This window comes from Hyalella azteca, unplaced genomic scaffold (assembly GCF_000764305.2).
Source record: "Hyalella azteca isolate HAZT.00-mixed unplaced genomic scaffold, Hazt_2.0.2 contig9057, whole genome shotgun sequence".
Lineage (NCBI taxonomy): Eukaryota > Metazoa > Arthropoda > Malacostraca > Amphipoda > Hyalellidae > Hyalella > Hyalella azteca.
Genome location: NW_025939136.1, coordinates 1 through 27,881, shown reverse-complemented (window position 1 = coordinate 27,881; position 27,881 = coordinate 1). Strand labels below are relative to the sequence as shown.

At 37.8% G+C, this 27,881-nt stretch overlaps 2 protein-coding genes across 2 annotated transcripts; both read left to right on the top strand.

Moving 5' to 3' along the window:
- The first annotated feature begins 9,363 nt into the window (after window positions 1–9,363).
- Window positions 9,364–11,002, top strand: LOC125178351. Its single transcript, XM_047881887.1, has 3 exons — window positions 9,364–9,425; window positions 9,703–9,828; window positions 10,880–11,002. The coding sequence occupies exons 1-3, from the start codon at window positions 9,365–9,367 to the stop codon at window positions 10,999–11,001; spliced, it is 309 nt and encodes a 102-aa protein (XP_047737843.1). The 5' UTR covers window position 9,364; the 3' UTR covers window position 11,002.
- A 14,690-nt stretch (window positions 11,003–25,692) lies between these two features.
- LOC125178352 (zinc finger protein ZFAT-like) lies at window positions 25,693–27,875 on the top strand. Its single transcript, XM_047881889.1, has 2 exons — window positions 25,693–25,839; window positions 26,407–27,875. Exon 2 carries the CDS (start codon window positions 26,455–26,457, stop codon window positions 27,811–27,813), a length of 1,359 nt encoding a protein of 452 aa, XP_047737845.1. The 5' UTR covers window positions 25,693–25,839; window positions 26,407–26,454; the 3' UTR covers window positions 27,814–27,875.
- The last annotated feature ends 6 nt before the right edge of the window (window positions 27,876–27,881 follow it).

Below are 27,881 nucleotides of genomic sequence, written 5' to 3'. Positions count from 1 at the left end.
GGTCCAGGATGCTAACTGCTGGTCTCATTCATTGGCCATGTCAGCACTTCAGAATGGAGTTGCCAACTCCAGAGTATGTTCTTTTACAAATTAGATTAAGTTTAGCAGAATATCCGAGAGTGTTAATCTGGAACTGATTGCTGCAGTTAGGTTTACGGTTTGCGATTATCATAAGAAATTTTACTCTTCGATTCAAGGATCGCAATTTTTCTTTTGGCCCGTACGCCATCATCTTGATAACTTTTGCGATCTAGCAATGAAAATCTCGCAAAGACGTTGTGGAGGTGAATATTAAACAATAATTAGCTAATTATCTTGATATAAATCTTTTGTAATATATATAAAGAACAAATTATTATTCCTGAACCTGTAAAACAGTCAGAAGTGTTGATGCTGAGGTCAAGAAATTATTAGATTGCGGAATTGTCAAGAAATGTACACGTCAGTGGGCATCGCCTGCAGTGGTCGTTCAAAATTGTGATGTTTCTTTGCGTTTGACCGTCGATGTTTGGAAAGTCAATAATTATCTCAAACAGATAAGTTTTTCAAAGCCAAATGTTTAAAGTGTGAATAATTTGACGCAAACGAAGTAAAGTACCTTGAAAAGCTAGGCTAAGCTTAAACATTTCCATATAAATGCGTTGGAGTGAACATATAATTAATAATCATTTTTTGGCATTTATAATGTTCACTAAGAATTTAATGTTTCCTTTGATAGAAAATGTATTGATTTATTCGTAATACTTATGAGCATTTGATCTTGATTTACTGATTTGTATTTGCGTCTTGATGTGTTGCAACATTCATTTATTAGCGTTACGTTGTTATCCCTGTAGTTATACGAGCGGAGTGAGCCTCTTGTTGCTCACGTCTTCCGCCAGGGCGTTTCTCGCCACCAAAATTACATGAGGGATTAATTAGACTTTCTGTTTTGTGTGGGATTTACTAGACCGTATCTGCGTTATATATCTGTGTGCCATTAATTATTCAAATAAACACGTGATTAAATTTGCCACACTCGTTTCATTCTCCATAGCCACCAGGGACTTCGCTAGGACCACGAGATGCTAGGGACCATGATATGCTAGGACCATGAGATGCTAGGGACCATGAGATGAGATGGTCACGGTCGTGATGGTGCCGTGTCCCGACCACGACACGTGCCGCCGTTTGTATTTTTAGCTAGTAGTCACTCCAAACAAACTATCGACATATCATTCATAATAAGAAAAAGATTTTCTTCCAAGAAACCAAATTACTAATTAATAATATTCAATAATTTGCGTTCTATTACCTGGGAGGAGCAGCAAAGCGTTGTTACCCATTGTGTACCTCATGGACTTTAAATCGTAATTTGCTGGAAAATGCTACTTTTCTTCAACGAAGCGAAAAATTAAGAAAGTTCGTCAAAGTATGTAACAGGATCAAGTAGAGAGTATGCAGAGTTGAATGATATTTTTATGCTAGTATTGAAGTTATACACACAAAATTACATGATATCTGATGGTTACTTTTGACCCGGCAATAAAATACTAAGGAAGACGTTTTATAAATTTGATTGAAACATAATACAATATCTAAAAGATTCGCTGTTCATGCGGTGCAAGATAAATTTTTGCTTTCGACTGGCACATTTTCGAATGAGAATGGAAAATATAAACTTGGTCGTATAAAAGGAATTCTTTAGGAAAAGTTCGTCCGCACCAGACAGGCGACCTGAACCCCCAGCCTGCGTCACATCAGACAGGCGACCTGCGCCCCCAGCCTGCGTCACATCAGACAGGCGACCTGCTCCCCAGCCTGCGTCGCACCAGACAGGCGACCTGCGCCCCCAGCCTGCGTCGCACCAGACAGGCGACCTGCGCCCCCAGTTCTCACCAGACATAGACATCACCGCGATGCAGACATAACCTCTTACCAGACATAGACATCACCGCGATGTGAAGACATGATCACGCATCACAGAGCCTCCCTCCTCAGGGGGCCGTTATCTCAACTGATAAGATAAGACCTGCCGGGGCTCACGTAGGCTGAGCGCCCAAGTAAGAGCCAGCAGGACCATTACTTCAATTATCCTTATTCCATATATTATATATAACCTGTTATTCTATATATTAAATATCACTATATATAACTTATTATTCTATTTTTATAGACATCCGTTATAAGAGTTATGACGCGAGTCATTTCGAGAGACATAATTGATATATTGTAAGTTCTAATTTCATCAAATGACACAAGTATATCCATAACGAACGACGCTTCAGCTCAGAGTAACGACTGCCACAAAATGCTTGATAAGTATCGAAGTTTCTTGATGAAAATGTTATTATTGTTATTCTATGTATAATATATATAATTATATATAAGTTATAAGGAAGTTTGTTTGAACGGCCGTTCACTGGCATATAGCAGCGCGTTCAAATGAAGTGTTAACGGAACCATGTAGTCATCACGGCAGTGGCATATACTTGTGCCATTTAATTACATCATTTCGAGAGAGGAACCATTCGAAATATTTTCGCCAAGAACTCCAGCGTGAAATAAGGAATTGATATTCCGCCAAGATTTTGAAACGTTAAGCATGAAATGCCTTCACCAGTCCGTGTCACTATTTTTCTCTATCTAATCTATAATCTTTTGAAAGATACCGAGACCACTTGATTAGAAATGTTGCCTTACAATCAAAATAATCATCTGAAGGTACATGCAAATTGGTCATAGATAAATAAATTTTAATATCGAATTCAGTGATAGAAAACTGAATATATATTGTTGTACTCATTAATTGTGAACTATATTCTTTGTTCTTTCACACACAGAAGCAACACAGCACGACTCAATGGAAAAGAAAAATATGCTATTTGGTAATAAAAGCTTTCAGGTGAAAAGGCCATACATGCTATAAAAAGGCTTCGCGGGCTTAATAGTTGACATGTACGAATGTAATAGTGACAACAAGTGCAACAAAAATTCATCCAAAATAACACATCTTAAAGAAAAGGCAGTACATAAGTAAATTGTCACAAGAAAAAACTATTTGATAAACAAAGTAAAATTAGTAATGAGCTGGAATAAGATCACGAAATATTGTCTTTAAGATGGATTGAGTACAGTTTATTCTGAAATCATCAGGCAGTTCATTAAAATGTTTTACACAATTAAAAACATTCCCATTTTTCTTTATTTCTAAACGGACTGGTGGAAGGTTGAGACGACGACAGGGTGTGCAAAAAAAGTTCAAAAAGACTCTGGTCTTGAAAAAGTGCCCTATTCATCAATTTTAAAAGCTTAAATTTGTACATGTCGTCGAGTTTCAGGATTTTTTAATGTCTATATAATTCATTAGTACGAATCAATGGTATATTGTTAACATATCTAACTCTGCGGATTGCCCGCAATGTCCTGTTCATCAACGTGATAACCGTTTTTTTCACAGAGAGGCACTCCACCCCATATTACAAGGATATTAGAAAATTTAGATAAAAACAACGAATAGAAAAGCATTTTTAACGAGGACAAAGGTAAAATACTTGATAGAGCATGCAACACTCCATGGGCTTTGCTAAGCCCTTGGCAAACGGAAGTAATATGTTTTTTAAAGACATTTCATTGTCAAGGATTAAGCCTAGATAACGAAAATCATCAACCTATTCTAAATTGATACAGTAAAAGAGATGTTCCGAGGGGTGACAACAGGTCTAGACGTAAAAAGCATCAGTTTAGTTTTATCAGTGTGTGCAACTAACTTATTTACTAACAGTCATCTTGACAAGTCTGCGGACAGATCCGAAATGCTATCACACGCTTCATCGTAGGTACTTTTCGAGAAATATAAGCGGCATCATCAGCAAAAATCTTGCAGCTCGCATTAAAAGAAGAGGCGATATCATTTATGAAAATATTAAAAAGAAGAGGCCCCAGAACAGAGCCCTGTGGTACTCCAATCGTGATTGGTCTTGAGGGCAATTTGAATTCGCTGAATGAAACATATTGTTCTCTATTGGTTAGATATGACTTTATCAATGCATAAAAAGGCCCTCTAATACCGTACCGGTAGAGTTTATTGAAGTGAATTTGATGGTTCACGCAATCAAAGACCTTTTGCAGGACAAGAAAAAGAGCAATACCGTTATTTTTAGCATTCCTTAAGTAATTCTAGGACTAAGTAAAATATAGCCATTGTAGTGTTGGTGCTCGTACAGAATTTAAATTGATTATCAGATATCAAAGAAAATTTGTCAAGGAAATTCGTAAGTTTAAAGTGAAGAATTTTTTCAAAAATCTTATTAAGGAAGGGCAAGGTAGATATGGGTCGATAGTTGCATATGTTACTTGAGTTGCCAGACTTAAAGACCGTTATGACACGAGCATGCTTTAGTACATCAGGATAAATTCCAGTAGACATACCGTACACAATTTAAAAATACTAGCTAAAACAGGCGCAATAATATCAGCAACCTCGCACAATACTCGAGGCTGGATTTCCTCAACGTGGAGCCTCTTGCCTTTGCACAATCGTAACAAGCTCTTTACCTCAGATGCAGAAGTAGGAGATAGGAAGCATGACGCGTCCCAGAACGGAACACCACAAGTCGATGTTACGAGCTGTACTCACTAATTGTGAACTATATTACGAGCTGTACTCACTAATTGTGAACTATATTACGAGCTTTACTCACTAATTGTGAGCTATATTACGAGCTGTACACACTAATTGTGAACTATATTACAAGCTTTACTCACTAATTGTGAACTATATGAGCTACCGAAGGTTCAGTTCGCGCTTCGTCTTCTCGGTCTTCAGTTTCATTGCGGTGAACAAAGAGCGAATCTGCCGAGCCTGGTTTGGCCATTCAAACTATGCATTTAATGGAGGGCAATGAACCAACATTGAAACAGATCCTAAACATTTGATGATAAAATTATACGGCGTACATATAATATATTTACACGTATAATGTCACAATTACATAAATCCACGAATTTATTATCTAAATCATTATAATACGCCAGCAATTAGCTACGTTAGTGTGCTGAACTAAAGCGCCTCCCCCCGCGCTGTTATCTCCATGGCCGCGATTAGATAAGGGCGGCCCTGCCCCGTGCCAGGTTGATGGAAATAATGAAATTTCGTTGGTCACAACACATCAAAGTAAATAATGGATATTTCGCTGGTCACAACACATTCGTGTCTTTAAAATGTGAGCAGATCAGCTAATGTGTTTTTCTGCCCCAAATTGATCTGGATTTCTGTCTGCAAATGGAATGTTTGTAATAAGTTGAGGTTGTTTGCATTACCGTGCGTGTGATCAGGCATATACCTGCTCGCTCCTCGCTGCTGGCGTCGCTACCAGTCAGCTTTCATTAACTCTCTACTGTAGTTAAAACTTAACATATTTAACTAACCAAGCACTAACTGCTAGTTCGTATTAGGGGCTTTTAACGGATCATTGCAATTACAATATGAATTTGAATTACACATTATATACAGTTAATATATCTATAGTTAATCTATACAGACACTATTTATAGAATTGCTTTATCTACACAGTTAATATAATGATGGTATAATATATGCGCAAACTTATCAGAGAACAGCAGCCAAACATCAGATAATGACATGCAGACCAAGCCTCACAGGATACAAGATGGGGAGATAAGGTTTGAAATTACAGGCAAATATAACAGTTTTTGAATAAAGATTATTATCAAGCGAGTTGCGGCATGTCAACCACCAGGACGATGATGAGTCGTTTCCGAGCCCTGCCATGCACTGTGTTACCTGCATCGCCTGAGCTGCGCGGCGAGATAAGCAGGAGGCCGCTTATCAGGCCGGGGAAGATAACGAGTGTCAGCGCCTGCAACTACGCGCCTTCTGGTGCGAGTGTGGAGCTTCCATTAAAACGTCCATTCCTCTAAAGCAAGTGTTGCATTCAGGTTAGTATTAATGACAACTTTTATAGCCTCCATCGTTTACATTGTCTCCTGCAGGAAATTTGTAAAATGAGTTCTTTTTCTTCTGTGGAAGGAAACGATGAAAATGTTTGAAGAATATTCGAAATTCTGTCAGATTGTAATTAAGTTTTCAGTACTTAAGTTCGATAAGTGGTGATATTACCTTGGGGTAGCGTCTGAAATTCGATTAAAAATGAAACTGAAGTACCAAATTCGACCCTAGCACTCATTACATCATCAATCATCTAATGTTTTAAAATTTTATACCAGAAAAAATTCGCGATTATTAGCCACAAATCCAGCGGGACCCTGACGCTTGTTTTTCTCACTTTAGCCAAGGGATTTATCTGCCGTCACAGATTTTGTTTTCTAGAATAAATATGTATGGGCCTTTATGCGATCGGAATTTAGTTTATGTTAAGTGACTTCGATCATCAAATTTGTAATTTGTTAGTATAATATTTTCGAATTTTCTTTGCCCATGAAAAAGTATATCGTATAAATTTCTTGCCACAAGTGCAGCTATATATTTATATATAGATATAGATTATAGATTATATTTACATCCGTCATCCGAGATTGCGCAGCAAGAGGCTCCTGACGCGCGGTCTTCCCGTGAACGCGTGCCAGCAAACTAGTTTATTCATTTGTGAAGTTAAGGAATTTATGAAGATCAGGATGTGAAAGAATAGAAATTAATTAATGAATCCTACAAGAAAGATTCACTTTATGACTTTGGTCCAGACTCGTCCCAGGCATCCTCCTCAGTACCACCTCCCGCGTCTGTTGGTGCACGAGCTAAAGATTACAATTCTGGTATTGAAAGTATCTAGGAGTTAAGAATGGAGTAATTTCAGAGTAATACGGCAAGGGTATATTGAAAGTGCAAATCTAATATGTGTTTGTCTCAGTTCTTGTGTTTGAAGCCTAGCATCGTATATATACAGCGGCTGTTGGGTCGCGCTCCCGTTAGCGTAGCTGTACTTCCCCTGGAAAGATAGATCGAATCGTGGTGAAATTTTGGCTCATGTGCATGAATCTTAATCAAAGTTTAAATTGTTCATTACATTTGTTATTTTTAGTGTTGAAAGGATTTCAAACTACAAATTTAAGGTGCATGAGGCTGAAGTTAGTTGCTGCAGAAATTTGTTCGATAGATTTTTATATACGAAAAATAAGAGTCGAGTGCAAAAGATGCATATTGTATTTTTTATTTTTTATTTATGAAAAATTTATTTGGAATGATAAGGTGAATAAGGCTTAATTTTTTCGCTATTCTGTTGAATGCTTTCTTTACTATGAAATGAGCAGATATTTTAAGAATTTTTCTTTCTTCGATTCTGCTCAAAAAAATAATTTGTGATGGTTTAAGAAATATGAGGAAAAAAGTATCCTCCCAAAAAGGATACGTTGCTAATGAGCACAAAATATGATATATAATTTCAATAATAATGTCGAACACTTAATACAAAATGTAACTTGTAATTAATCAAATTGTCGACTGGATACACGAGCGAGTGGATTACCGAGGTCGGGGATGCGGTGGCTACGCCGGCATGCGCCGTTATCTGCTGCCCTGATAGCCGTTATCTGCGACGCCCTCAGCTGCGCGACTTGAGCACAAATTTCACGAGCGTCAGTTCAGTCGTTTATGAATTCTATTTGATTCTGATAACGGCGAAAATTCAACTCGAAATTATCCTCTAATATCGACCGTAACCTTAACTGCAACATTTAAAGTAACCGTTACATAAGCCCCACATAAACGCTTGCAAAAATCACTCAATCTTGATCCGATTTGCTTTGCACAGCTCGTGCACTTTGCACAGCTTATGCACTTTGCACGGCTTCTGCACTTTGCACAACTTCTGCACTTTGTACAGCTCGTGCACTTTGCACAGCTTCTGCACTTTGCACAGCATCTGCACTTTGCACAGTTTCTGTACTTTGCACCGCTTCTGCACTTTGCACAGTTTCTGTACTTTGCACCGCTTCTGAACTTTGCACAGCTTCTGCACTTTGCACAACTTCTGCACTTTGCACAACTTCTGCACTTTGCACAGCTTCTGCACTTTGCACGGCTATAACATGCCGTTGATGAGCGCAGTCTAGCGCGGATTGATGAGGTCGAGCGTGACCGGTGAAATTCACACGGTAATGATTTAATATCAAGTGTATAAAACATGATTTATTTGTCACCCCTTGAATGAGGAGTGGGCGAGTCATAATGTTTTGTTCACCGCATAGATTAAGCATCTGCATCATTAATGTTCATTTGATAGAGCAACAGGGAAAACCAAGGCCATTCCATTTATTAATATTATAATCGAGGCTATCATGGGATCAACTAATTCACTCGTTGACACCAAAATCGTTTGTAGCAATTTAAATCATTTGTACCAGTTTAAAAGTTACAATAAAGCAAGTTATACGGCTGTCGTCTCGTGCACGAGCTGTAGTGTACGCGCGTTTTCTTCATCGCCCTCCATGCCCAAATAAAAATTAAGGGTGGTGCACCGATGATTATAGGTGGCGATAGTTGTTTATAGGTGGCGTAACGGTGAGTGGCCAGATTTGCCAAAAATCGACAATAAAACATCAATAAATCGAAAGGGTGGCGAGTAAAGGTGGCAGTCATCTATGAATCATCGCTGATTTGTAAGGTCTGAATAATCGATAGCACATTGCAGGCAAATCTCTTTTCATTACAATGGATTGCTGGTCCATTACAATGGATTGCTGGTCATATTCATGCCTCCCCTCATCCTCCTGGGGGACAGGGTGAGGCTGGAGTGGTTCAAAGGCTGCGTGGGCACCTGCGCTGGTGTGGCCGCCCTCTCGTCATGCGTGGCCCGCGACGCTGAGCTCCACATCCACATGGCGGCGCCCCTGGACCTCAGCGTCCTCGGGGGGACATACAAGAGCCTCAGTGAGTCTTGCCCAGCATGGGGGGCGGCGCCCCTGGGCCCGTGGGCGCCGTACAATTATATATTGTATAGTCGTTATTTATTTTAATGTTTGGTGATTATTCGCAAGGATAATCACCAAATAACAAATAATCATGCAACATAAACTATTCTATAAATGCACAATATTTAGTAATAAATATATATAGCATATAGTTCTTATATACTATATGTAAAATATTATGTATATTATATATGATATTGTATATTTAATCCTCATTCTAATCTGTTATCCTCATTATTATCATAATTGTTATAATGATGTTATCATTATAATATCATTATAATGATGTTATAATGTTTATAATTTGTTTATAATATCCTCATCATTTGGCGCTGCGCAGGGGTGTACACGCGCCCCCTCCCGCCCCCTGGCCACTCCTCCCCCACGTGGCCGCTGCCCCCCTCACCCCTGCCATGGCTGACCGTGGAGGGGGCGGATGAGGGGTCCTGGAGGGCCGTGGCCCACACCATCACATCCCTTGCCCCCCCTGGCAAGAGGTGCGTAGCCCCCCCGACCCCGCGGGGGGAAATAGAGTTCCATTTTTTATACATCTTATAGTTATACATCGTATAGTAATTCGTCGTATATTTATTTATACAGTGTAAAAATATACAACGCATAGTTATACATCATATAGTTATAAGCCGTATAGTTGTACATCGTATGGTAATACATTGTATTGGCATACATCGTATAGTCATACATAGTATAGTTATTTATCGTATAGTTGTGAGATATGCACATGGGGAATGACCCAGCAGTTTGTGTGCCCAGGTTCGGGGAGCTGGCGCTGCGGGGCAGCAAGCTCCGTGCAGAGGAGCTGCCGCCGCTGCTGCGGGCGCTGCACGGGACAGGAGTGCGGACGGGCGGCAGGGGCGACACGCAAGCCTACTTTGGCGGGTGAGTGGACGGCGGCCACTGAACTGTGGGCCAATATTTCTGTATCTCGGATTATATTATAATACATGTAGTGTATATAGAATTAGACTACAATTATAGTTTTGATATATAATTATATGGACGCCGATTGATTATGTAATTATTTTTATAGCGCTTATAAGATATATTTTATAGCGCTTTATCTTATTTATATATATATATATATAGACTACAAAGATAGTACTGATAGTGAATGATGGCCGCCGCGAATGAAACAAAATGGCGGCCGATGATGATGGATCGCCCACTCAGATGGCGGCCAATCATTGGACACAGCGCCATCATCATGACAATCATTATTATTTGACATATCAGAATAATGATATGTCGTCATTATTGTTAATCCCTTATCATCAACCTATGTTCATATTAATTAGACATAATTTAAGTAATAATATTAATAATGCTAATAAATATCATTATATATTATTTTGTATTGTATTACATCGAATTATATTATAAACAATATATTACACATATTATCCAGTATATATTCATAACGTAACTTATTAATAATTAAATAATTAAATTATATAATGATAAGAGCAATAATAATTGTTGTTGTTATTATCAAAGAGACAAGTCCTCATGCATTGACCAACAGACTTTGTCAGCAGTGAGTCAATTAATAATTTATTTATTTACTGAATACTATTTATAATTAAATTTAATAATGATTAAAATTACTATTATTTATTAAATATTTATCTATAACCCAATATCTCGTTATATAATATATCACATATATATTATTTAATATAATAAAAGTATGCATAATGCTAATCCTACATTATATTTATTCCAATTTATTAATTCTACATAATCCTATACGATTATATTGCATTAATGTATTCATGATGATCATCTAATCTTTAATATATTAATGATAAGATGATGGCGCTCTGTCATTGGTCGCCATTTGTGGGGCAATGATAGCGCCACACAAGATGGCGGCTGCTGGCATGCCACATGCCACATGCCACGCAGGATATTCACTGCCGCACTCCCACAGGGGGGCGGGGAATGTTCGCCTCTACATCAGAGACGACGTGCCTGAGAGGGGACCAGTGGTGCCCAGTGACGCCGACCTGCAGGCGACGTGTCAAGACTACCAGAGCTACCAGCGCCGCCTAGGACGATAATGTGTGTTTTGTGTGGGATTAATGAGGCTGTGTGTGTGTTTTGTGTGGGATTAATGAGGCTGTGTGTTGTGTTTTGTGTGGGATTAATGAGGCTGTGTGTGTGTTTTATGTGGGATTAATGAGGCTGTGTGTATTTTGTGTGGGATTAATGAGGCTGTATGTGTGTTTTGTGTGGGTTTAATGAGGCTGTGTGTGTGTTTTGTGTGGGATTAATGAGGCTCTGTGTGTGTTTTGTGTGGGATTAATGAGGCTGTGTTTGTGTGTTTTGTGTGGGATTAACGAGGCTGTGTGCGTGTTTTGTGTGGGATTATTGAGGCTGTGTGTGTGTGTTTTGTGTGGGATTAATGTGGCAGTGTGTGTGTTTTGTGTGATATTAATGGGGCTGTATGTGTATTTTGTGTGGGATTAATGAGGCTGTGTGTGTGTTTTGTGTGTGGGATTAATGGGTCTGTGTGTGTGTTTTGTGTGGGATTGATGAGGCTGTATGTGTGTTTTGTGTGGGATTAGTGAGGCTGTGTGTGTGCTCTGCATGACGCATGGATGTCCCTCGTTTTACTGTCATTAATATATAACCTCACTCACGGCCTAGCCAGTCTTTCTGCATTTCGATATAATTTTATATAATTAGTGTTTATGCGATTCTATTTGTACCGCAAGTAGTTTGATATTTTGTTGAACGAGTTTTAATTTATGAACATAATTTTTGTTGATTTACAGAGCAGGGCAGAGTCACTCTCGTCGCTTGTGACGATATGGTGAATGATGGTGATGGTGACAGTGATGGTGACGGTGATGGTGACGGTGATGGTGATGGCCATGTCTGCACTTCAGAACGGATTTGCCAACTCCTGGGTTCGTTCTCCTATGAATTAGATTACGATTAGCGGAATATCTGCGAGTATTAATTTGAAACTGATTGTTGCAGTTTGGTTTACGGTGTGCGATTATCTGAGGAAATTTCACTCTTCGACGCAAGGATCGCAGTCTTTTGGCCCGTACGCAATCTTGAAAATTTTTGTGAAGTAGCAGGAAAAATCTTGCGAAGACGTTGTGGAGATGAATATTAAACAACAATTAGATAGTCATGTTGATATAAATCATTTGCAATATGTATCAAGTATGAAATTGTTATTCCTGAGCCTGAAAACTGCCAGAAGTGTAGATGCCGAGATCAAGAAATGGAATTGTCAAGAAATGAACCCGTCAGTGGGCATCGCCTGTGGCGATCGTTCTAAATTGTGATGTTTATTTGCGTTTGACCGTCGATTTTTGAACAGTCAATAATTTTCTCAAAACAGATAAGTTTTCCTATGCCGAATCCTGAAAGTGCGGTTAGACGCAAAATGAAGCTAAATGCCATGAAAAGCTAGGCTTAACTTAAACATTTCTATAAGTGCCTTGAACTGAACATTTAATTAAGTATACTTCTTTCGGTATTAATAATGTTCAGTACGAATTCAATGTTACCTTTAATAGAAAATGTGTGGATTTATTTGTAATACTTATGATTATTTGAACTTGATGTACTGATTTGAATATACATATGTGTTGAAGTCTTGTAACATTCATTTATTAGCGTTACGTTGATATCCCTGTAGTTATAGGAGCAGAGTGAGCCTCTTGCTGCTCACGTCTTCATGCAGCCAGGGCGTTCCTCACCACCAAAAATACATGTGGGACTAATTAGACTTTCTGTTTGTATGGGATTTACTAGACCGTATTTGTGTTATAAATAGCACTAATTATTCTAATAAATACGTGATTAAGTAAGCCAGAGGCATTTTCATTCGCCATAGTCGCCAGGGACTCGGCGCCTGAGTCGTGCTAGGGACCATGAGATGAGATGGTCACGGTCGTGATGGTGCCGTGTCCCGACCACGACACGTGCCGCCGTTTGTATTATTAGTAGTCACACGAAACAAATTATCAACATATCATTCAAGATAAGTAAAATATTTTCTTCCATCAAACCAAATTACTAATTAATAATATTCAATAATTTGTGTTCTGCTACCTGGGAGGAGAAGCAAAACGTTGTTACCCATTGAGTTCCTCATGGACTTTAAATCGTAATTTGCTTGAAAATGCGACTTCCCTGCAATTAACCGGAAAACCAAGTTTAAGAAGGTTCTATATAGGAAGTATTTAATAGAATTAAGTTGATAGTCTTCAGAGATGAAGGATATTTTTATGCATGTATTGAAGTTATAGACGCCAAATTACATAATATCTGATGGGTCTAACTTTCACGGCAATAAAATCTCAAGGAAGAGGTTTTCGCATCCAATGAGTTTAATAAATTTAATAAAAGGATAATAAAATGTTTAAAAGATTCGCGGTTCACGCAAGGTAAAATGATAAATTGATCGTAGAAAACGAATTCTTTAGGAAAAGTTAGCATCATCAGACAGGCGACCTGCGCCCCAGCCTGCGTCTCCAGACAGGCGACCTGCGCCCCAGCCTGCGTCTCCAGACAGGCGACCTGCGCCCCCAGCCTGCGTCGCACCAGACAGGCGACCTGCGCCCCCAGCCTGCGTCNCCTGAAATATTTACTACAGGGAGACCTAAAATATTTACTACAGCGAGACCTGACATATTTACTACAGCGAGACCGGAAATATTTACTACAGGGAGACTTGAAATATTTACTACAGGAAGACTTGAAATATTTACTACGGCGAGACCTGAAATATTTACTACAGGAAGACTTGAAATATTTACTACGGCGAGACCTGAAATATTTACTACAGGGAGACTTGAAATATTTACTACGGCGAGACCTGAAATATTTACTACAGGGAGACTTGAAATATTTACTACGGCGAGACCCGAAATATTTACTACAGGGAGACCTAAAATATTTACTACAGGGAGACCTGAAATATTTATTCAAATAAGTGGAAGGAGACACACACTGAAATACTAGCAGAAATATTTTGCAATGATGTCCTTCTTAATTAATAGGAATAGGAACTTGTTAAATCAAACTAAGTAATCAGATAAGCTTTCTGCGAGTTATAACCTTTAAGGTCGCAAGATCGAGTTTAACACGTTGACTCCGAAGTGGGACATATGCGTACCACGAAGTTTATTCAGGACGTAGTGGTACATAATTCAGGGTTGCCAGATGGCCTAAAAAACGGCCAAGTCCGCGAACAAAAAAGGCCTATAAAGGCACATAACTCAGTATATACTAATATATTTGTAAGTTCCGGTGTAAAAATTCCATTTATTTTCAGTTTAAATTTAACAAGGAAGTACCCCTATCGTAAATTGCAGCCGGCCAACACAATTGAAAAAAAAAACTAAATCGCGGAATTTGTCCGGAAAAGAGAGACTATTTGGAATCCTGTTTCTAAATATTACAAAAACTAAAAAATATTACAGGATGAAGCAATCGGAGTCAACGAAGTTAAGTTAGCGTTGTATTCGTCCACTAATTTATTTGTAAGCGCCAAGTTTTCGTATTAAATGCGATCTCGTAGACAACTTTTAGAGTACGATCAAACTGTTGGAGTCCGATCAAACTTTTGGAGTCCGATCAATTTTTTGGAGACCGATCAAACTTTTGGAGTCCGATCAAACGAGACGTTCAATTTGTTGCAAACAAACCGTGACTACCAACTGAGATCACGTAGATGATATATTGTAACCTAAAATTCAACACATTTAATCAGATTGGACAATTTGACAGGTTAATCATTCAAAATTAACGTGATTTAGTCTGATAACAAATGGGTATACCGTTCATAATACCAAGATGTATAGCACCCAACGGAACTATGCTTAAAACTCCTGTATACATTCAATTCAGTGACACCTTTGCTGAGATCAGCTCTAAGTTCCGTTTTTTTTTATCTCCAGTGAACAAGTCTGGATGTGCCGGGATAATTCCGGCACAAGGATATACATTTTTGGCATGAGACTTTTACTGTAGCGAGCTTTTTACTTTACCACATCAGCATTTGGGACAGAGATTGAATTTTTGGTAGTTATAAACTTCAACGTCGTCCTCCGTTATGAGGACAAAATTCAACCGAACAGATTTGTAGGAAAAACACAATATGATGAGTAATACTCAGTTACCACTCAAAGTTTGTAGGTGTTTGCTCATAATTACCTGTTATAGATAATCAGAGCCTACCAACCTGGCCAAGTGGTAGTTTGCTATTGGCCTATATCGCTTAAGTGTACTTTTTAATGAAGCTAATTATAAGTCATTTATGTTGTATAAGAAATTTATGTACGAGTTCTCTAAAGATAACATGAATACTGTGAGATAATATTTATTCTATAACTTGGCATAATTCTTTGTGTCCAAATCACCAAAACAAATACTGAAGCTTTACCTCACTAATTAGTGATGTGAGTATGGATGCTCCGATACTTCAATTAATGGAATAGAATATAGAAGTGTCGGCACCGAAGAAATTGGCCCGTGGCCGGTTGCCGATTCTTGAATTTTTCGTGACTTGATTCACAAGGGATCCGGCCTTTGGAACCCGATCTTTCCATAACTGACGATTGATTGAGATAGCTGCTGGACTTTTTGCCTGGTCCGTAATTTGCTAGGCATTTTAAGACTGAACATATGCTCCTGCATAGCTTCGTCTAGTGTCTAGTCTTTCCTTGAAGGCGTTCATACTCGGAGCGTCAACGATGCTATCAGGGAGGCTGTTCCGCATGTCGGTGACTCGCAGCGAGAAGAAATGTTGTCGCATGGATGTGTAACAACGCAGTTTTTTAGTTTATAGCCGTGGCCCCTGGTGTTGGTTCTTGTTTCAAATTCCAGTAATCCTTCTGGGACCTTGTATAAACCGTGGGTATACTTGTATACTTCAATGAGGTCACCACGCAGACGTCGATAACAGAGGCTTGGAAGCTTCATAATTTTTAAACTTCCTTCATAAGGCTTGCCTTTTAAACCAGGAAATATCCTTGTTGCACGTCTTTGAACACTTTCGACTAAATTTTGTCCATTTTTAGTTTCGGTGACCACACAGCGTTTCAAAACTCTAGGTTCGGGCGCAAGACAACAACAAACAACTGCTTCATCGCTCCTGCATCTATGGACTCGAATGAGCGTCTGATCAGTCCAAGTCATTTATTGGCTTTATTAACTTGACCTTCAATATGCTTAGAAAATTTCAACTCATTGTCGATATTAACTCCTAAATCTTTTTCCATTGTCGACTTCGACATCATCATTCTGTCGTTGCAGCCATGTCTTCTCATACTGTAATCTTGCTGTTCATTATTCTTTCCAAGGTGGATTACTTAAGCGGACCCCCTACCCCTAAATGTTCAATTTTGGCGTTTTCCTGTTTTTGTGCTCATCTTAAAGCTTACTTTCTGATGCATCGAACGGTACCAGAATCATCCCTCTACGTCGAAAAATGATTTCGTGACAGCTCCCTAAAGGGGGGTGGTTTCGAGGGCCCTTCAGTAAAATCTATGGGATTAATTCGAAGGCTGGACACACTAAAAAGGAACGTCTGACGTAAAGCGGCCAATTATGGCTTTATCCGGTGCTTATACTCATCTTAAAGCTTACTTTCTGACGCGTCGAACAGGACCAGAACCATCTTTCTACCTGCATTTTGACGTACACGACGCGCCGTGGAATAGGGCGGCCTTCAGTAATTCCTACGGCGTAATTCGAGAGCAGGGCTATAAATATTGCCTGCTGCAGCCAGAGCAGTCAGTGTCCATCATGACAGCGAGGTGAGAGGTATGCAGCCAGTCGCTCTATGCCTCGCTGACTTGGTTTGAGGCTTAATTACGGTATCTAGGCTACGTTACGACTCTTTTACGTCCCTTTACGAGCCGCGAGGCAGTTTTTTGGGCCTGGGGTAAACCTCCTATTGCTCTCACGGCAAACCTATCTCCTCCTACAGTTTCCAAGCTACAGCAATGAGAGTCATATCATTCGATTCGTAAAGACCATACCTATCGATCTAGCCATCCCTTTTTTTGAATTTGTGCATGTCTTATATATAGGGGAAAAGGGGGGAGGGCAGGGAAAAAGTGGAAAAATGGGAAAAACACGCAAAAAAAAAAACTATGGGGAAAATGAAAAAAAAGGGGATGGCAGAGTCGATAGGTATGGTCTTTACGAATCGAATGATACGTGTCTCGATGTTGTAGGACGATATTTGTAGGAGGAGATAGATTTTCTGTAGTACCCGTTTTTGCCGTTTTCTATGAATATCACGTTTTCTATCAATTTTTTCGAAAAATCATATGAGCAAAATGTCATTTTTTTAACATTTTACGAGTGTATGTGAAGTTTCACGATGATCAGATAATAACTAGAAGTTTTTACGGAGGGTGATGGGTCCCCTTGACATTTATCAGCGTTAAAACTCAGCTGCCACTTATCAGCCCAGTCAACCAGTTTGTCAAGATCACCTTGCAACTGTACTTTTTGCGATGTATTCTTCACTGAATTATAAATTTTTGTATCGTCAGCATACATCGAACAAACGCTAGACACAGCTTCTGGCAGATCGTTTATAAACGCAACGAATAGAATAGGCCCGAGAACGCTTCCTTGTGGCACGCCGCTGCGTACTGAAGCACAGTCTGATACGGACCCATTAATACTGACACATTGACGCCTCCCTACTAGAAAATCTCTGATCCATTTGAGTAAATTACTCTCAATTCCCAAAGACTTCAATTTACGCAACAGCCGCTCATGTGGGACACTGTCAAATGCCTTGGGTCATTGATTGCAGCAATTTATTTGCAATGCAATGCTTCGAGAAGACTATCGAGATCTTGTCAGCCTCTACTCGTGGACTTGATACAAATGCGCACAAACTTCAATATTCGATACCACATTGATGGGCTTACGAAATGTACGGCCATCAATACAATTTGTTCATGATTACCCACTACTAACCCTAATTTGTCCTGTCAGTTTAGTCTGGAAGTCGACAAAATCATACAAGTCTCCAATGCTGCCTAATCAAAACTTTTATTTGTGTAATAATCACCTGATCCTATGGTCCAATTTATCGTTGATGAACCACCACATCCGTATCATAACGTGTAGAATTATCATTTGCAGTGAATTGTCAAAGAATTTCACCATATCATAACTTTGCTTTCAGTGTATTCAATAGGTTGAAGGATATCAGCGTCGATTGCGTGAAATGAGACTAAATCAAGATAAAACACAAACAATACGGTGCACGAGCCCCGCTTCATACTATTTTCGAGATTTCAATCGATATGTACTGCGCAGGTAAAAATTGGTATACTCCTCAACTTTCCAATGTTGCGGCAACGCTAAATTCTCCGTGGCATACCATGGATCATTTGTGCGCCACGTGTTGCGCTCCGCACCGTCTTCAGTTTTCACGTGGGGTCGCCTGCCGAAGACCACTACTGCCCTGGATGTAATGGACCATTATGATTCCTGCCTTCCGGAACGTCGCCTTCATCACTTGAAGCCGTCCGGATCTAGGCCGTAGGTCGAACCAGCCCTCGGTCGAACGGCCACTTGTCGAAAGACGATAAATTTTGGAACAGAACTATGCTATCTGAAACCTAACCTCAGATGCGGTGAACGTAAAATTACGTAATTTAACGATGCCCGGAAGTCAGATTCGATCCGCAGCCTGGTGGTGCACGGCAGGTTCTATGCGAGGCCGGAGGAAGACAAAGCCGAGTGGTTCACTGCTGATTGGTGGATGTCCGGAGATATCCAAGGCGTTCGATTCAGGGCTTATTGGTGCACAAAATTGGTGGTGCACGGCTGCGCTCCCTTCACGTGATGGGAGACTGGGGAGAGAGTCGGCTGCGTTCATCGATTAGACATCTAGTGTGTTTCGTCCTTTATTTTGGAGTTAACTTCCGAATAATCATTTATAAATCTCTTATAATTTGAATTATACTTCTATCAAGTTCTACGTATACGGTGTATAGTCACTGTATACGTACCTTTACCATTGATACCATGAGTATATTATTTTTTTATATATGCAATAATGCAAAATTTCGAAGCAGTGAAGGGTCCATGACTACAGTGTTTGTGGTACTATAACTAACACAGTCTGTTCCAAAAGTTCCATCAACATATTTTCTGTTACCAATTATTTATTTATTTGTTCAAGCAATTAAATTAACATTAAAGAATTTTCACTACACACTAAACTATTTTATGGTATGTTCATCAATCATCATAGCAGCCTTATATAGAATTTTCTATTCAAGGCCCAGCTGTTGCTGTTTAAGGTCAGAAGCTATGGAATATGGTAGTATTAATGATTTAGCAAAATTACTCTTTGATTAACCATACCATAGTTCTGCTTATAGGAATTAATCACATTCACATAAGACAAATATGAAGGCTAATTTTCTAGAAATTGATAAATTTTTAGCAAATTGTGCTTGTAGTTCTTCAGGAAAAAACATCATTATCTAGCTCATATATTGGAACATTCCAATAACAAAGATGAATTGTTTACTGTTTTCTCATAGTCATAGAATCACTCCAGTCCCAGGCAACCTGGAATAAAAAACCATCAGTAGTCAACAGAAAGTAAATTATAGCTTGTAAACTTCATTGTTTTTGATCTGAAAATGCATTTTAAAACAAATGATTTGATGATTGTTTAGTTGCATCCCATCAGAGTAAAGTTTCTAGACAGTGTTCTGGCTTGCACCTTGCAATGTCCATGTTTTTGTTGTTCATGTTTGGCACTTTGGCTGAGCTGAGAACTAAATTGTCCTACTTTTGAAACATTAATTTGTTTGGGAGTAAAATAACACTGCAAACAATTTAGTGAAATAATTATTGTTTTGAGTTGTGTTTAACTCAGTTTGAGTTAAACTTTACGTGATATATTGTGAGCCTTCTAAAGTTTTAATAATTTAAAGGTTTGAATGCTAAATTTTTGACTTTCGAGTACTCTATTGACTATTGAGTCTATTCTAGTCAGTCAACTGTGAAGTGTCATGTTGTTTGTTGTGCATTGCCTTTTCTTCGAGAAGTTTCTCCAACTGCCAATGAGTTTTTCCTCAATTTGAAAGCTGAGGTAACGAATAGGTGCCATAAATGTTTTTTTTATATTTAATTTGAAACTATTATGTTGGGAGTAAATAGTATTTCCTTCTGTAGATCCATCCCTCTTGCTCATCTGTGAGTGACGCGCGCAATTAACAATCTTGCATGGGACCTTCTCTGTGTTGCCTGACTTGACGTTCATATGATCATAGCTACCGTAACCGAAGCCAATTTCTGACGGCCTGCAAACCTGTTTCTAGTTGCCTGGAACGTTTTTTTTAAGGCGGGACACTTTTTTTATGTGAACCACAAATTTTAGAATTCCAGCCTGGTTGGCAGTAATACTTAGTGGTGTAAACATCCCATTAATGTTGCTCCGTTAGGAGCGTACAAAGCCATACCTGCTTTTAATTCTATTTTTTGTTTGAGTGATCACTCTCAGTTTTCATTATGTTTATTTAAGTTTAAATGCATGTTTGCTCTTACTTTATTTACAACACTTCTCTTTAACTTCACTTCTTGTTGTTTGTTTGTTTGTTTGTTTGTCTGCTACAAATCTTGTAATCAAAATTTAACACACTTCTACTTATCCTATCGATCTGAAATTTTGCACACTTGCATAAAGTTGGAGACAATGCATGAATCAAATGTCAAAATAAATGATTTGAAAAATAAAAATAAAAATTTTCAATAGGTATTAGAAAAATTGAAAAAATAATTTTGTCAGCTACAAATCTTATTACTGATATTTGACATACTTTTACCTGTATAATTGATCTGAAATTTTGCACATTTGTGTGAAGTCAGAGGCAATGCATGAACCGATAGAATAAATAATTTTGAAAAAATTTATGTACTATTAAAAAAATTTATATATTAAAAAATTTAAAAATTAATTTTTTTAATATTTGAAAATTGAATGAGAAATTCATTGTACATCTGTAAGATTAGAGACACTGGATTCTTTGGAAGTGTTGTCTTTAAAAAGTAATTTTTAAAGGTATATTATTTAGGAGGCAGACTCCGACTTAATCCTGGGCATTGCCATTTACTGTTGTATAACCACCTTGGCCATAGGCTTATTAACTAAATTAAATACCTCGATAAATATTCCTACCTTGATTAGAATAACTGAGTTCTTCCAGTTAAATTTATTATTGCTTTGGAGTCTGCCTCTCCTTCTACTTCCATTATTTCCCTTTACATGGCCTCTTTACATGCCTCTTGAAGTTACAGCTTAACCGCTTGGTGGCTAAAGATTTTATGGTTGGTGCGAGCTGATGCTATTCTGTCATAGTGTGACATACATTTAGGCTAGTACTGAGTTTATATTATTGTTACCATTTATTTTACAGCCATACCCTTTTTGTTCAATAGAATAACTGCAGTTTTGGTGGGAAACAACCTTCGATTTTTTTAGGACTTTCTGATCCTCTAGTTTGTCATGGTGTGTTAAATTGGCTTCTGTGAATGTATTATTGAAACTAAATGCGATATTGGAATATTATTGCTGTAATGCAGAATTGTAAAATTTAAAAGTTACTTCTTACTTCTACAGTTATGTTGGGCCAGGTTTATTTGTCGGTATAACGTCAATAACCTGTAATGGAACCGCTACCAATTGCTGATTTGTGGGACTTGGTTCTATCCTCAATATTCTGAGAATGCACCTGCTTTCTCAAGATTTGGACCAGTCATCTCTGAAATAAAAGTTCAATTTTGTTTGCTGTTTTGTATTATGCCTAACAATGTAGCAAAATGAAAGTTAAGAAATTGTACATTACAAAAATCCCTGAAAAAAGTGAAAAATTGAATTTTTAAAAAGTAACTCTGTTAAGGTCTGTAGCAAGAAAAAATATTTGCTGTATTAAAAAATTTAACTTGCAAAAATGTTGCACACAGGTGTTGGCTTAAAAATGTGATTGACAAAATTTACATAGTTCAATAAAAAAAAAATGGTGGCCATTTCTGCAAGATGGAGTAATAAAGGATAATGAGGGATGAACCCCCAGGATAATGAGGGACACCACTAAAAATGCATTTACAGTAGAACCCTGGTTAGCAAGGGCTCCAGTTAACAAAAAAATTGATTAAAAACTAAGAATTTTGATTGCATTTACCTCATTCAGCAAAAAAATTCACTTGCCAAAGAATTAGTGCATCATCGTTCATCACAAAATTTTGCATAGAATGTCATCAATAGAATTGTGCACTGAGCAACATGGAATAAAAGTAATTAACCTAAACTATGATTTATTTCTCCAAAAATATGATGGTTCTCACTGAAATATTCCTTTCTGTTCCAGGTATGTTTTTATAATCTTTTTGTTATAGTGAATTCACTTGACCCTATTAAAATTGTCCAAAATTACAAGCCCAGTCCTGTAAGCTTACAAATAAAGAGGAAATGCTAGATGGCTGCTGATATGAAGCTTGCAGTGGACAAGGTTGTTGTAACTGCTCAATGGCATGTCCATGGATATGGTAATAGGTACTGTATCACATCAATAATATTGTAACATATGGATGTGATTATATCATATCAACAAGGAAAAACAAGTACAAAGTGCAGTAAATGTCATTTATTCTACATCTACACCATTTAAAAAGGAAGAGGAGGACTTTGGAGTACTGTTGAAAATTAATGATTACACTCTGCATGCTTCAAACATTTTAAAATCTTGTTTTATTTCAATTGTCCCTACTGTAAAATGGGGTAACTTGGACCACTTTAAAAAAAATGATGCAATTTTTTTACTAGCTAAGTTAAACTTAAATTGAAACATGCAAAATACAGGTCTATACTCTAGGTTCACTTACCATAAATTGCTGGCTCCTGCCTCTCATAGTTTTTATGTAATTTCAAAAAAAGTAAAGGTCTTTGTTACCCCAGCACTTGGGGTATCTTAGACTGGGTGGTAAAATCAATTATATTTTTTGGTAAAATAAATCCAAATAACTTCAGGATTTGGTGCATTGTAGTAGAACTCTTCTAGTTACATATGCAAATGACAAATTTGAGGAAAGTGTCATAGTTTGCAAATGAGGGGCGCCGCCCCGGAATGAGGGAACTTAGACCACCTAATGTCAGCCGTGAAGGGGTAATATTGACCGGCTTGGAAAGTAAGTTAAAATTACCATATAAAAGACTTTGTAGAGTCTGAAACATAAAGAAAAGACATTAATAGGTGTATCAAACATGAAAAATGTTATATATGGTAATTTTAAATTAATTTCCAAGCCGGTCTATGTTACCCCATCAGGGCTGAAATTAGGTGGTCTAAGTTCCCCCATTCGGGAGCCGCGCCCCCCATTTGCAAACTATGACACTTTCCTCAAATTTGTCATTTGCATATGTAACTAGAAGAGTTCTACTACAATGCACCTAAACCTGGAGTTATTTTGCCAAAAAAATTGGAGGGAGTTCTCTGACAGGTTTTAAATCATAGCTCTTTTTCATGGGTAACATTTTTCATTTTTTAACCTATTAGATATGCATCATTTTTTTATCTTTCCATTGTGTTACATAGCCTCAGTATTAGGCCTTTAATGCCCATTGACAAAACTTTTCTATCTCAAATATTTTTTGAGTTTTGGGGGTTTTTGTTGAAAAAAGTAAAAGTGGTCTAAGTTACCCCGGGAGTCTAAGTAACCCCATTTTATGGTAATTGCCCCATTCCCAGTGGTAATTTGGGAGGCTTTTATTTTGCATCTGGCACCTTACCAATAGCATATGGAATTTTTTAGAGATATTTGTATAATTGCCCTTGCAAAGATCTATAAAGTGAGCAAAACATGTTTATGAAATTTTTCATGGTAAGAAGTTATTAACAAAAAATGCTCAAAACAGTCACTTATTACCCGATTTGATGGTACTTATTTGATTTTGATTGCTTACAGATACTCTTTGTACAGATACTCTTTGTGCTTGGTTTGACTTGGTTATTGCTAGATATCTTATTACTTCCAGTGCATCCCAGCAAACCTTAAACTTATATACTCGCACATTAATCTCATGGCATACAGTATAAAAGAGTGCAGAGTTGTTCTGCACCAGCTCTCAGATGCTGCAGTCAGGAGTGGCTGGTGCCCTGAGCAGAGCCTCATTCAAGCAGCAACTGACGTGTGCAAACTCGGGCCTGAAGGTATGCTTCACAACTGGTGCTTGCAAGTCTATTTTATTTGTAAATCTGGAAGATATCATCCTTTATTGACATTCATGATTTATTGTTCTTATCATTGTTGTCCCTTGACAGTTTGTAAAGTAAGATGGCAATGACAACTTGCAGCAGTCAATGTTTTTCCTAAACATTCTATGGAAAATGACATTCCTTTCATTAATTTTTTGTGGGCAAGTATAAAAAATACAAAAAGATTCTAATTTATAAAACCAGTTATAGAAAGTATTCAATCATATTATATATTTACTCCTATGAATTTCCACAAATTTTGCACATTGAAACAGTAAATTGCAGTTGAAGAATTTATTGAATAAGGTCGATGCTAAAAAAATGTTATGTAACATGTGTATATTCATTCACTCAAATGTATAGAGTAACTGTTTAGCCTTAATTTAATTCAATTAGCCCATCAAGTCACTTAAATTGATTGAATAGGTATAACTATCTCCATCGAATAAAGATGTTAAAAATCATCAATTTCCTTGTCCAAGTCTAAAGGTTCATTTAAATGCACATATTTAATTCTTGGGCCTATTAGGGGTGATGCTGTGAATGAAGTGAAATGATGGGCAGATAACTGGTGATGACTCAGCAGGCACTATCAGCTTGAATCAATTTTGGAAGAACCCACTTTAGATTGTTGAAATAATGTTGAATGTTAATAAAAAACGAATAAAAAGTGAATCAATAACATTTTTTCAATGTCATATATTTTGACGTTGTTTAAATGTTGAAATCTAGTTGAATTCCGGCATTAAAAGTGCACTTATTAAAGTTCCAGCATTAAAAGTGCACTAATAATGTGTCAGGTTAACATGTTCCATCATGAATTTCATCACACACAGTATTAAGGTACCGTACAGTATTTATGCAATGTCGAAAAAATTATGTTGATTCACTTTCCATTCTGAACTAATAATCAATTGGGTTTCAATGTCACAAAATGCAGTGTTTCAACATTGATTCAGCCTGACATGTTGACAAGTCCAGTATTATGTTGATATTCATAGCTGCAAGTAGCCTCATGCTATTAATTTCTGTAAAATCCATGCAGCAATGGAGGGCAGCAGCTCATCCCTACCCTCCATCATGACAGTTTACATCAAAGAGGAGCCTGAAGATGAAGGAGAGGACATAACTGTGAAGGATGAACCACTTTGCAGTGAAATATATGAGGTGATATTTTTAACATGATCTGTTAGCTTGCAATTTAACTCAATCAGAATGTAGATGTTTTGTATTTTTACAGTAAGCAAAAGCTTACAGAGCAAAAAAGCTTATGAACAACCTTATGAGGCATTTTTTATTCATGGTAACTATTCATGAATTGCTTATCAATTTAATTAAATTGTGGTTTTTTATTTTCATTGTGGTATTCTGTGTTCTTAAATTGAATATTTTCATATATAATCTTTTTATAATCCTATTTGAGTTAGGCAATTTTTTGTATCTCTTTAATTTATGCATTTTGTCCAAATCCACGCATGGTAACTAATGTCCCTGCTCATGATGTGCTGACCAGCAAACTCCACTTCCCTCATCTTGCAAGCCGTGCAAGAAAGAGGTTCAAGTTGAGGCTCACGAGGCCTGCACCAGCGCCTCACAGTACACTGCTGCAGTGCCTCATAAGCAGGTTGGTAGAGCTGGTTTCTCAGTACAAATAAATTGCTGAGGAATTCAAATGCTGATGATAGCTGATGATCTGTCTGCATTGGCTGTACTGTGAAATTTCATCTCTTCAGCTCCTATTTTTAATACATTTCTCATTTGAATTAGAGTTGGGTAGGTTTTTCTATGTTCGGAATGTATATGAATTCACACTTTCTTTCTGTTTATTTTCCAGATGAATTCTTTTTATATAATCCTCGTATCAGGTATCCAAAATGTCATTGTTTTGTAAGAGATGTATATACATCAGACAAGACTTGATACATTTTTATGGTCTTGCATTGACAGAAGTTCCGTGCCCTGATGTCATATCTATTACTATTGCCAAGATGATTTTTGCTTTTATCAGAGAAGTTCTAATGTACAAAATTGATATAATTCAAGTTTTTTGTGAATTCTGTCTACATGAAAAAGTGTAGAAGACAATGATAATTTTATCTAATATACGTTTGAACACCGCCTTAATTTTATGACTTGAGTTCATTGCCTGATTTGAAAGAATTACTCACTTGAACCTGCTCTCCATCTTCAGGATGTCTTGCCATGCAATGCCCAGAGCAACATTGGAGAGGATGAGTGGATGGCAGTTTCTCCTGAAAACAATGAAAAAAATCTTTCTGTTGCTGAAAAAAATATTTCTCCAGCGTCCAATAGAGCAGCTTTAGTCCAGGAAGTTCTCTTTGATCAGCCTGCGGCTGAGTTCAAGTCTTTTGAGTCAAACTTGCCCAACAAAGACAATGGAAGATTAGCAGATGAATTGCATGAAGTTTCCTCATCTGCTGATTCATCCCATTCTAAAGTTCCTTTTAATGCCCTCCAGTTAAACAAGAATGATTTTGGATCTGGATTTAAATGCAAGTTATGCAACTATGTAACAGCTAAGAATCAAATTCTCCATAGGCACTTGTTTGCAAAACATGGTTTGGGGGAAGGATTCAAATGCAATTTATGCGACTATGTAACTGGCGAACAAAGACAATTCAAAGTACATATGTTCTCTAAACATGGTTTAGGGAAGAGAGTAAAATGTGATCTGTGTGACTATGTTACTACTCGAAAAGACAATTTCCAACGTCACCTGTTTGCAAAACATGGTTTGGGGGAAGGATTCAAATGCAATTTATGCGACTATGTAATTGGTAGACAAACACAACTCAAAGTACACATGTTTTCTAAACATGGTGTAGGGAAGAGTGTTAAATGTGATCTGTGTGACTATGTAACAGCTCGAAAAGAAAGTTTCCAACGTCACCTGTTTGCAAAACATGGTTTGGGGGAAGGATTAAAATGCAATATATGCGACTATGTAACTGACATACAAACACAACTCAATGTACACATGTTCTCCAAACATGGTTTAGGGAAGAGTGTAAAATGTGATCTGTGTGACTATGTTACTGCTCGAAAACAAAACTTAGAACGTCACCTGTTTGTAGAACATGGTTTGGGGCAAGGATATAAATGTGATCTGTGTGACCATGTTACTGCTCAAATACAAAATTTCCGAAATCATTTGTATTCTAAACACGGTTTGGGGAAAGGATTCAAATGCAAGTTGTGTGATTATGCTGCTGGTAGTAAAGATCGCCTCAGCAGGCACGTTTTTTCAAAGCATGGTTTGGGAGGCTTGAAATGCAAGCTATGTGATTATTCTGCACGTGATGAACCTCGTTTGAATGAGCACTTGTTTTCTAAGCACGGGCTGGGTAAAGGATTTCAATGCAAGCTGTGTGATTATGTCAACTGCAGAAAAGATGGTCTTGATGTGCACATGTTTTATATACATGGTTTAGGGAAGGGATTCCCATGTGAGTTTTGTGATTATGTTGCTGGTAGGAAATGTCATCTAACAAAGCACCTGAAATCCAAACATGTTCTGGATTATGAAAAATCTATTAGTACAAGTAGTGCTACTATGTCTGCTGACAACCCAACCTAAGCTTTGTTGAGGGGTTTGGTAAAATTCAGTTTGTGTGTAAAGGTTGCAGCTGGTAAATATCAGATGAA

What these genes read in the sequence shown, in the direction of transcription:
- LOC125178351 (XM_047881887.1), top strand. Translation starts at nt 9,365, where the DNA reads ATGAGGGGTCCTGGAGGGCCGTGGCCCACACCATCACATCCCTTGCCC. An exon ending in CTTGCCCCCCCTGGCAAGAG is followed by an intron (nt 9,426 to 9,702) that starts GTGCGTAGCCCC and finishes TTGTGTGCCCAG; the next exon opens with GTTCGGGGAGCTGGCGCTGC. An exon ending in ACGCAAGCCTACTTTGGCGG is followed by an intron (nt 9,829 to 10,879) that starts GTGAGTGGACGG and finishes GCACTCCCACAG; the next exon opens with GGGGGCGGGGAATGTTCGCC.
- LOC125178352 (XM_047881889.1), top strand. Translation starts at nt 26,455, where the DNA reads ATGGCAGTTTCTCCTGAAAACAATGAAAAAAATCTTTCTGTTGCTGAA.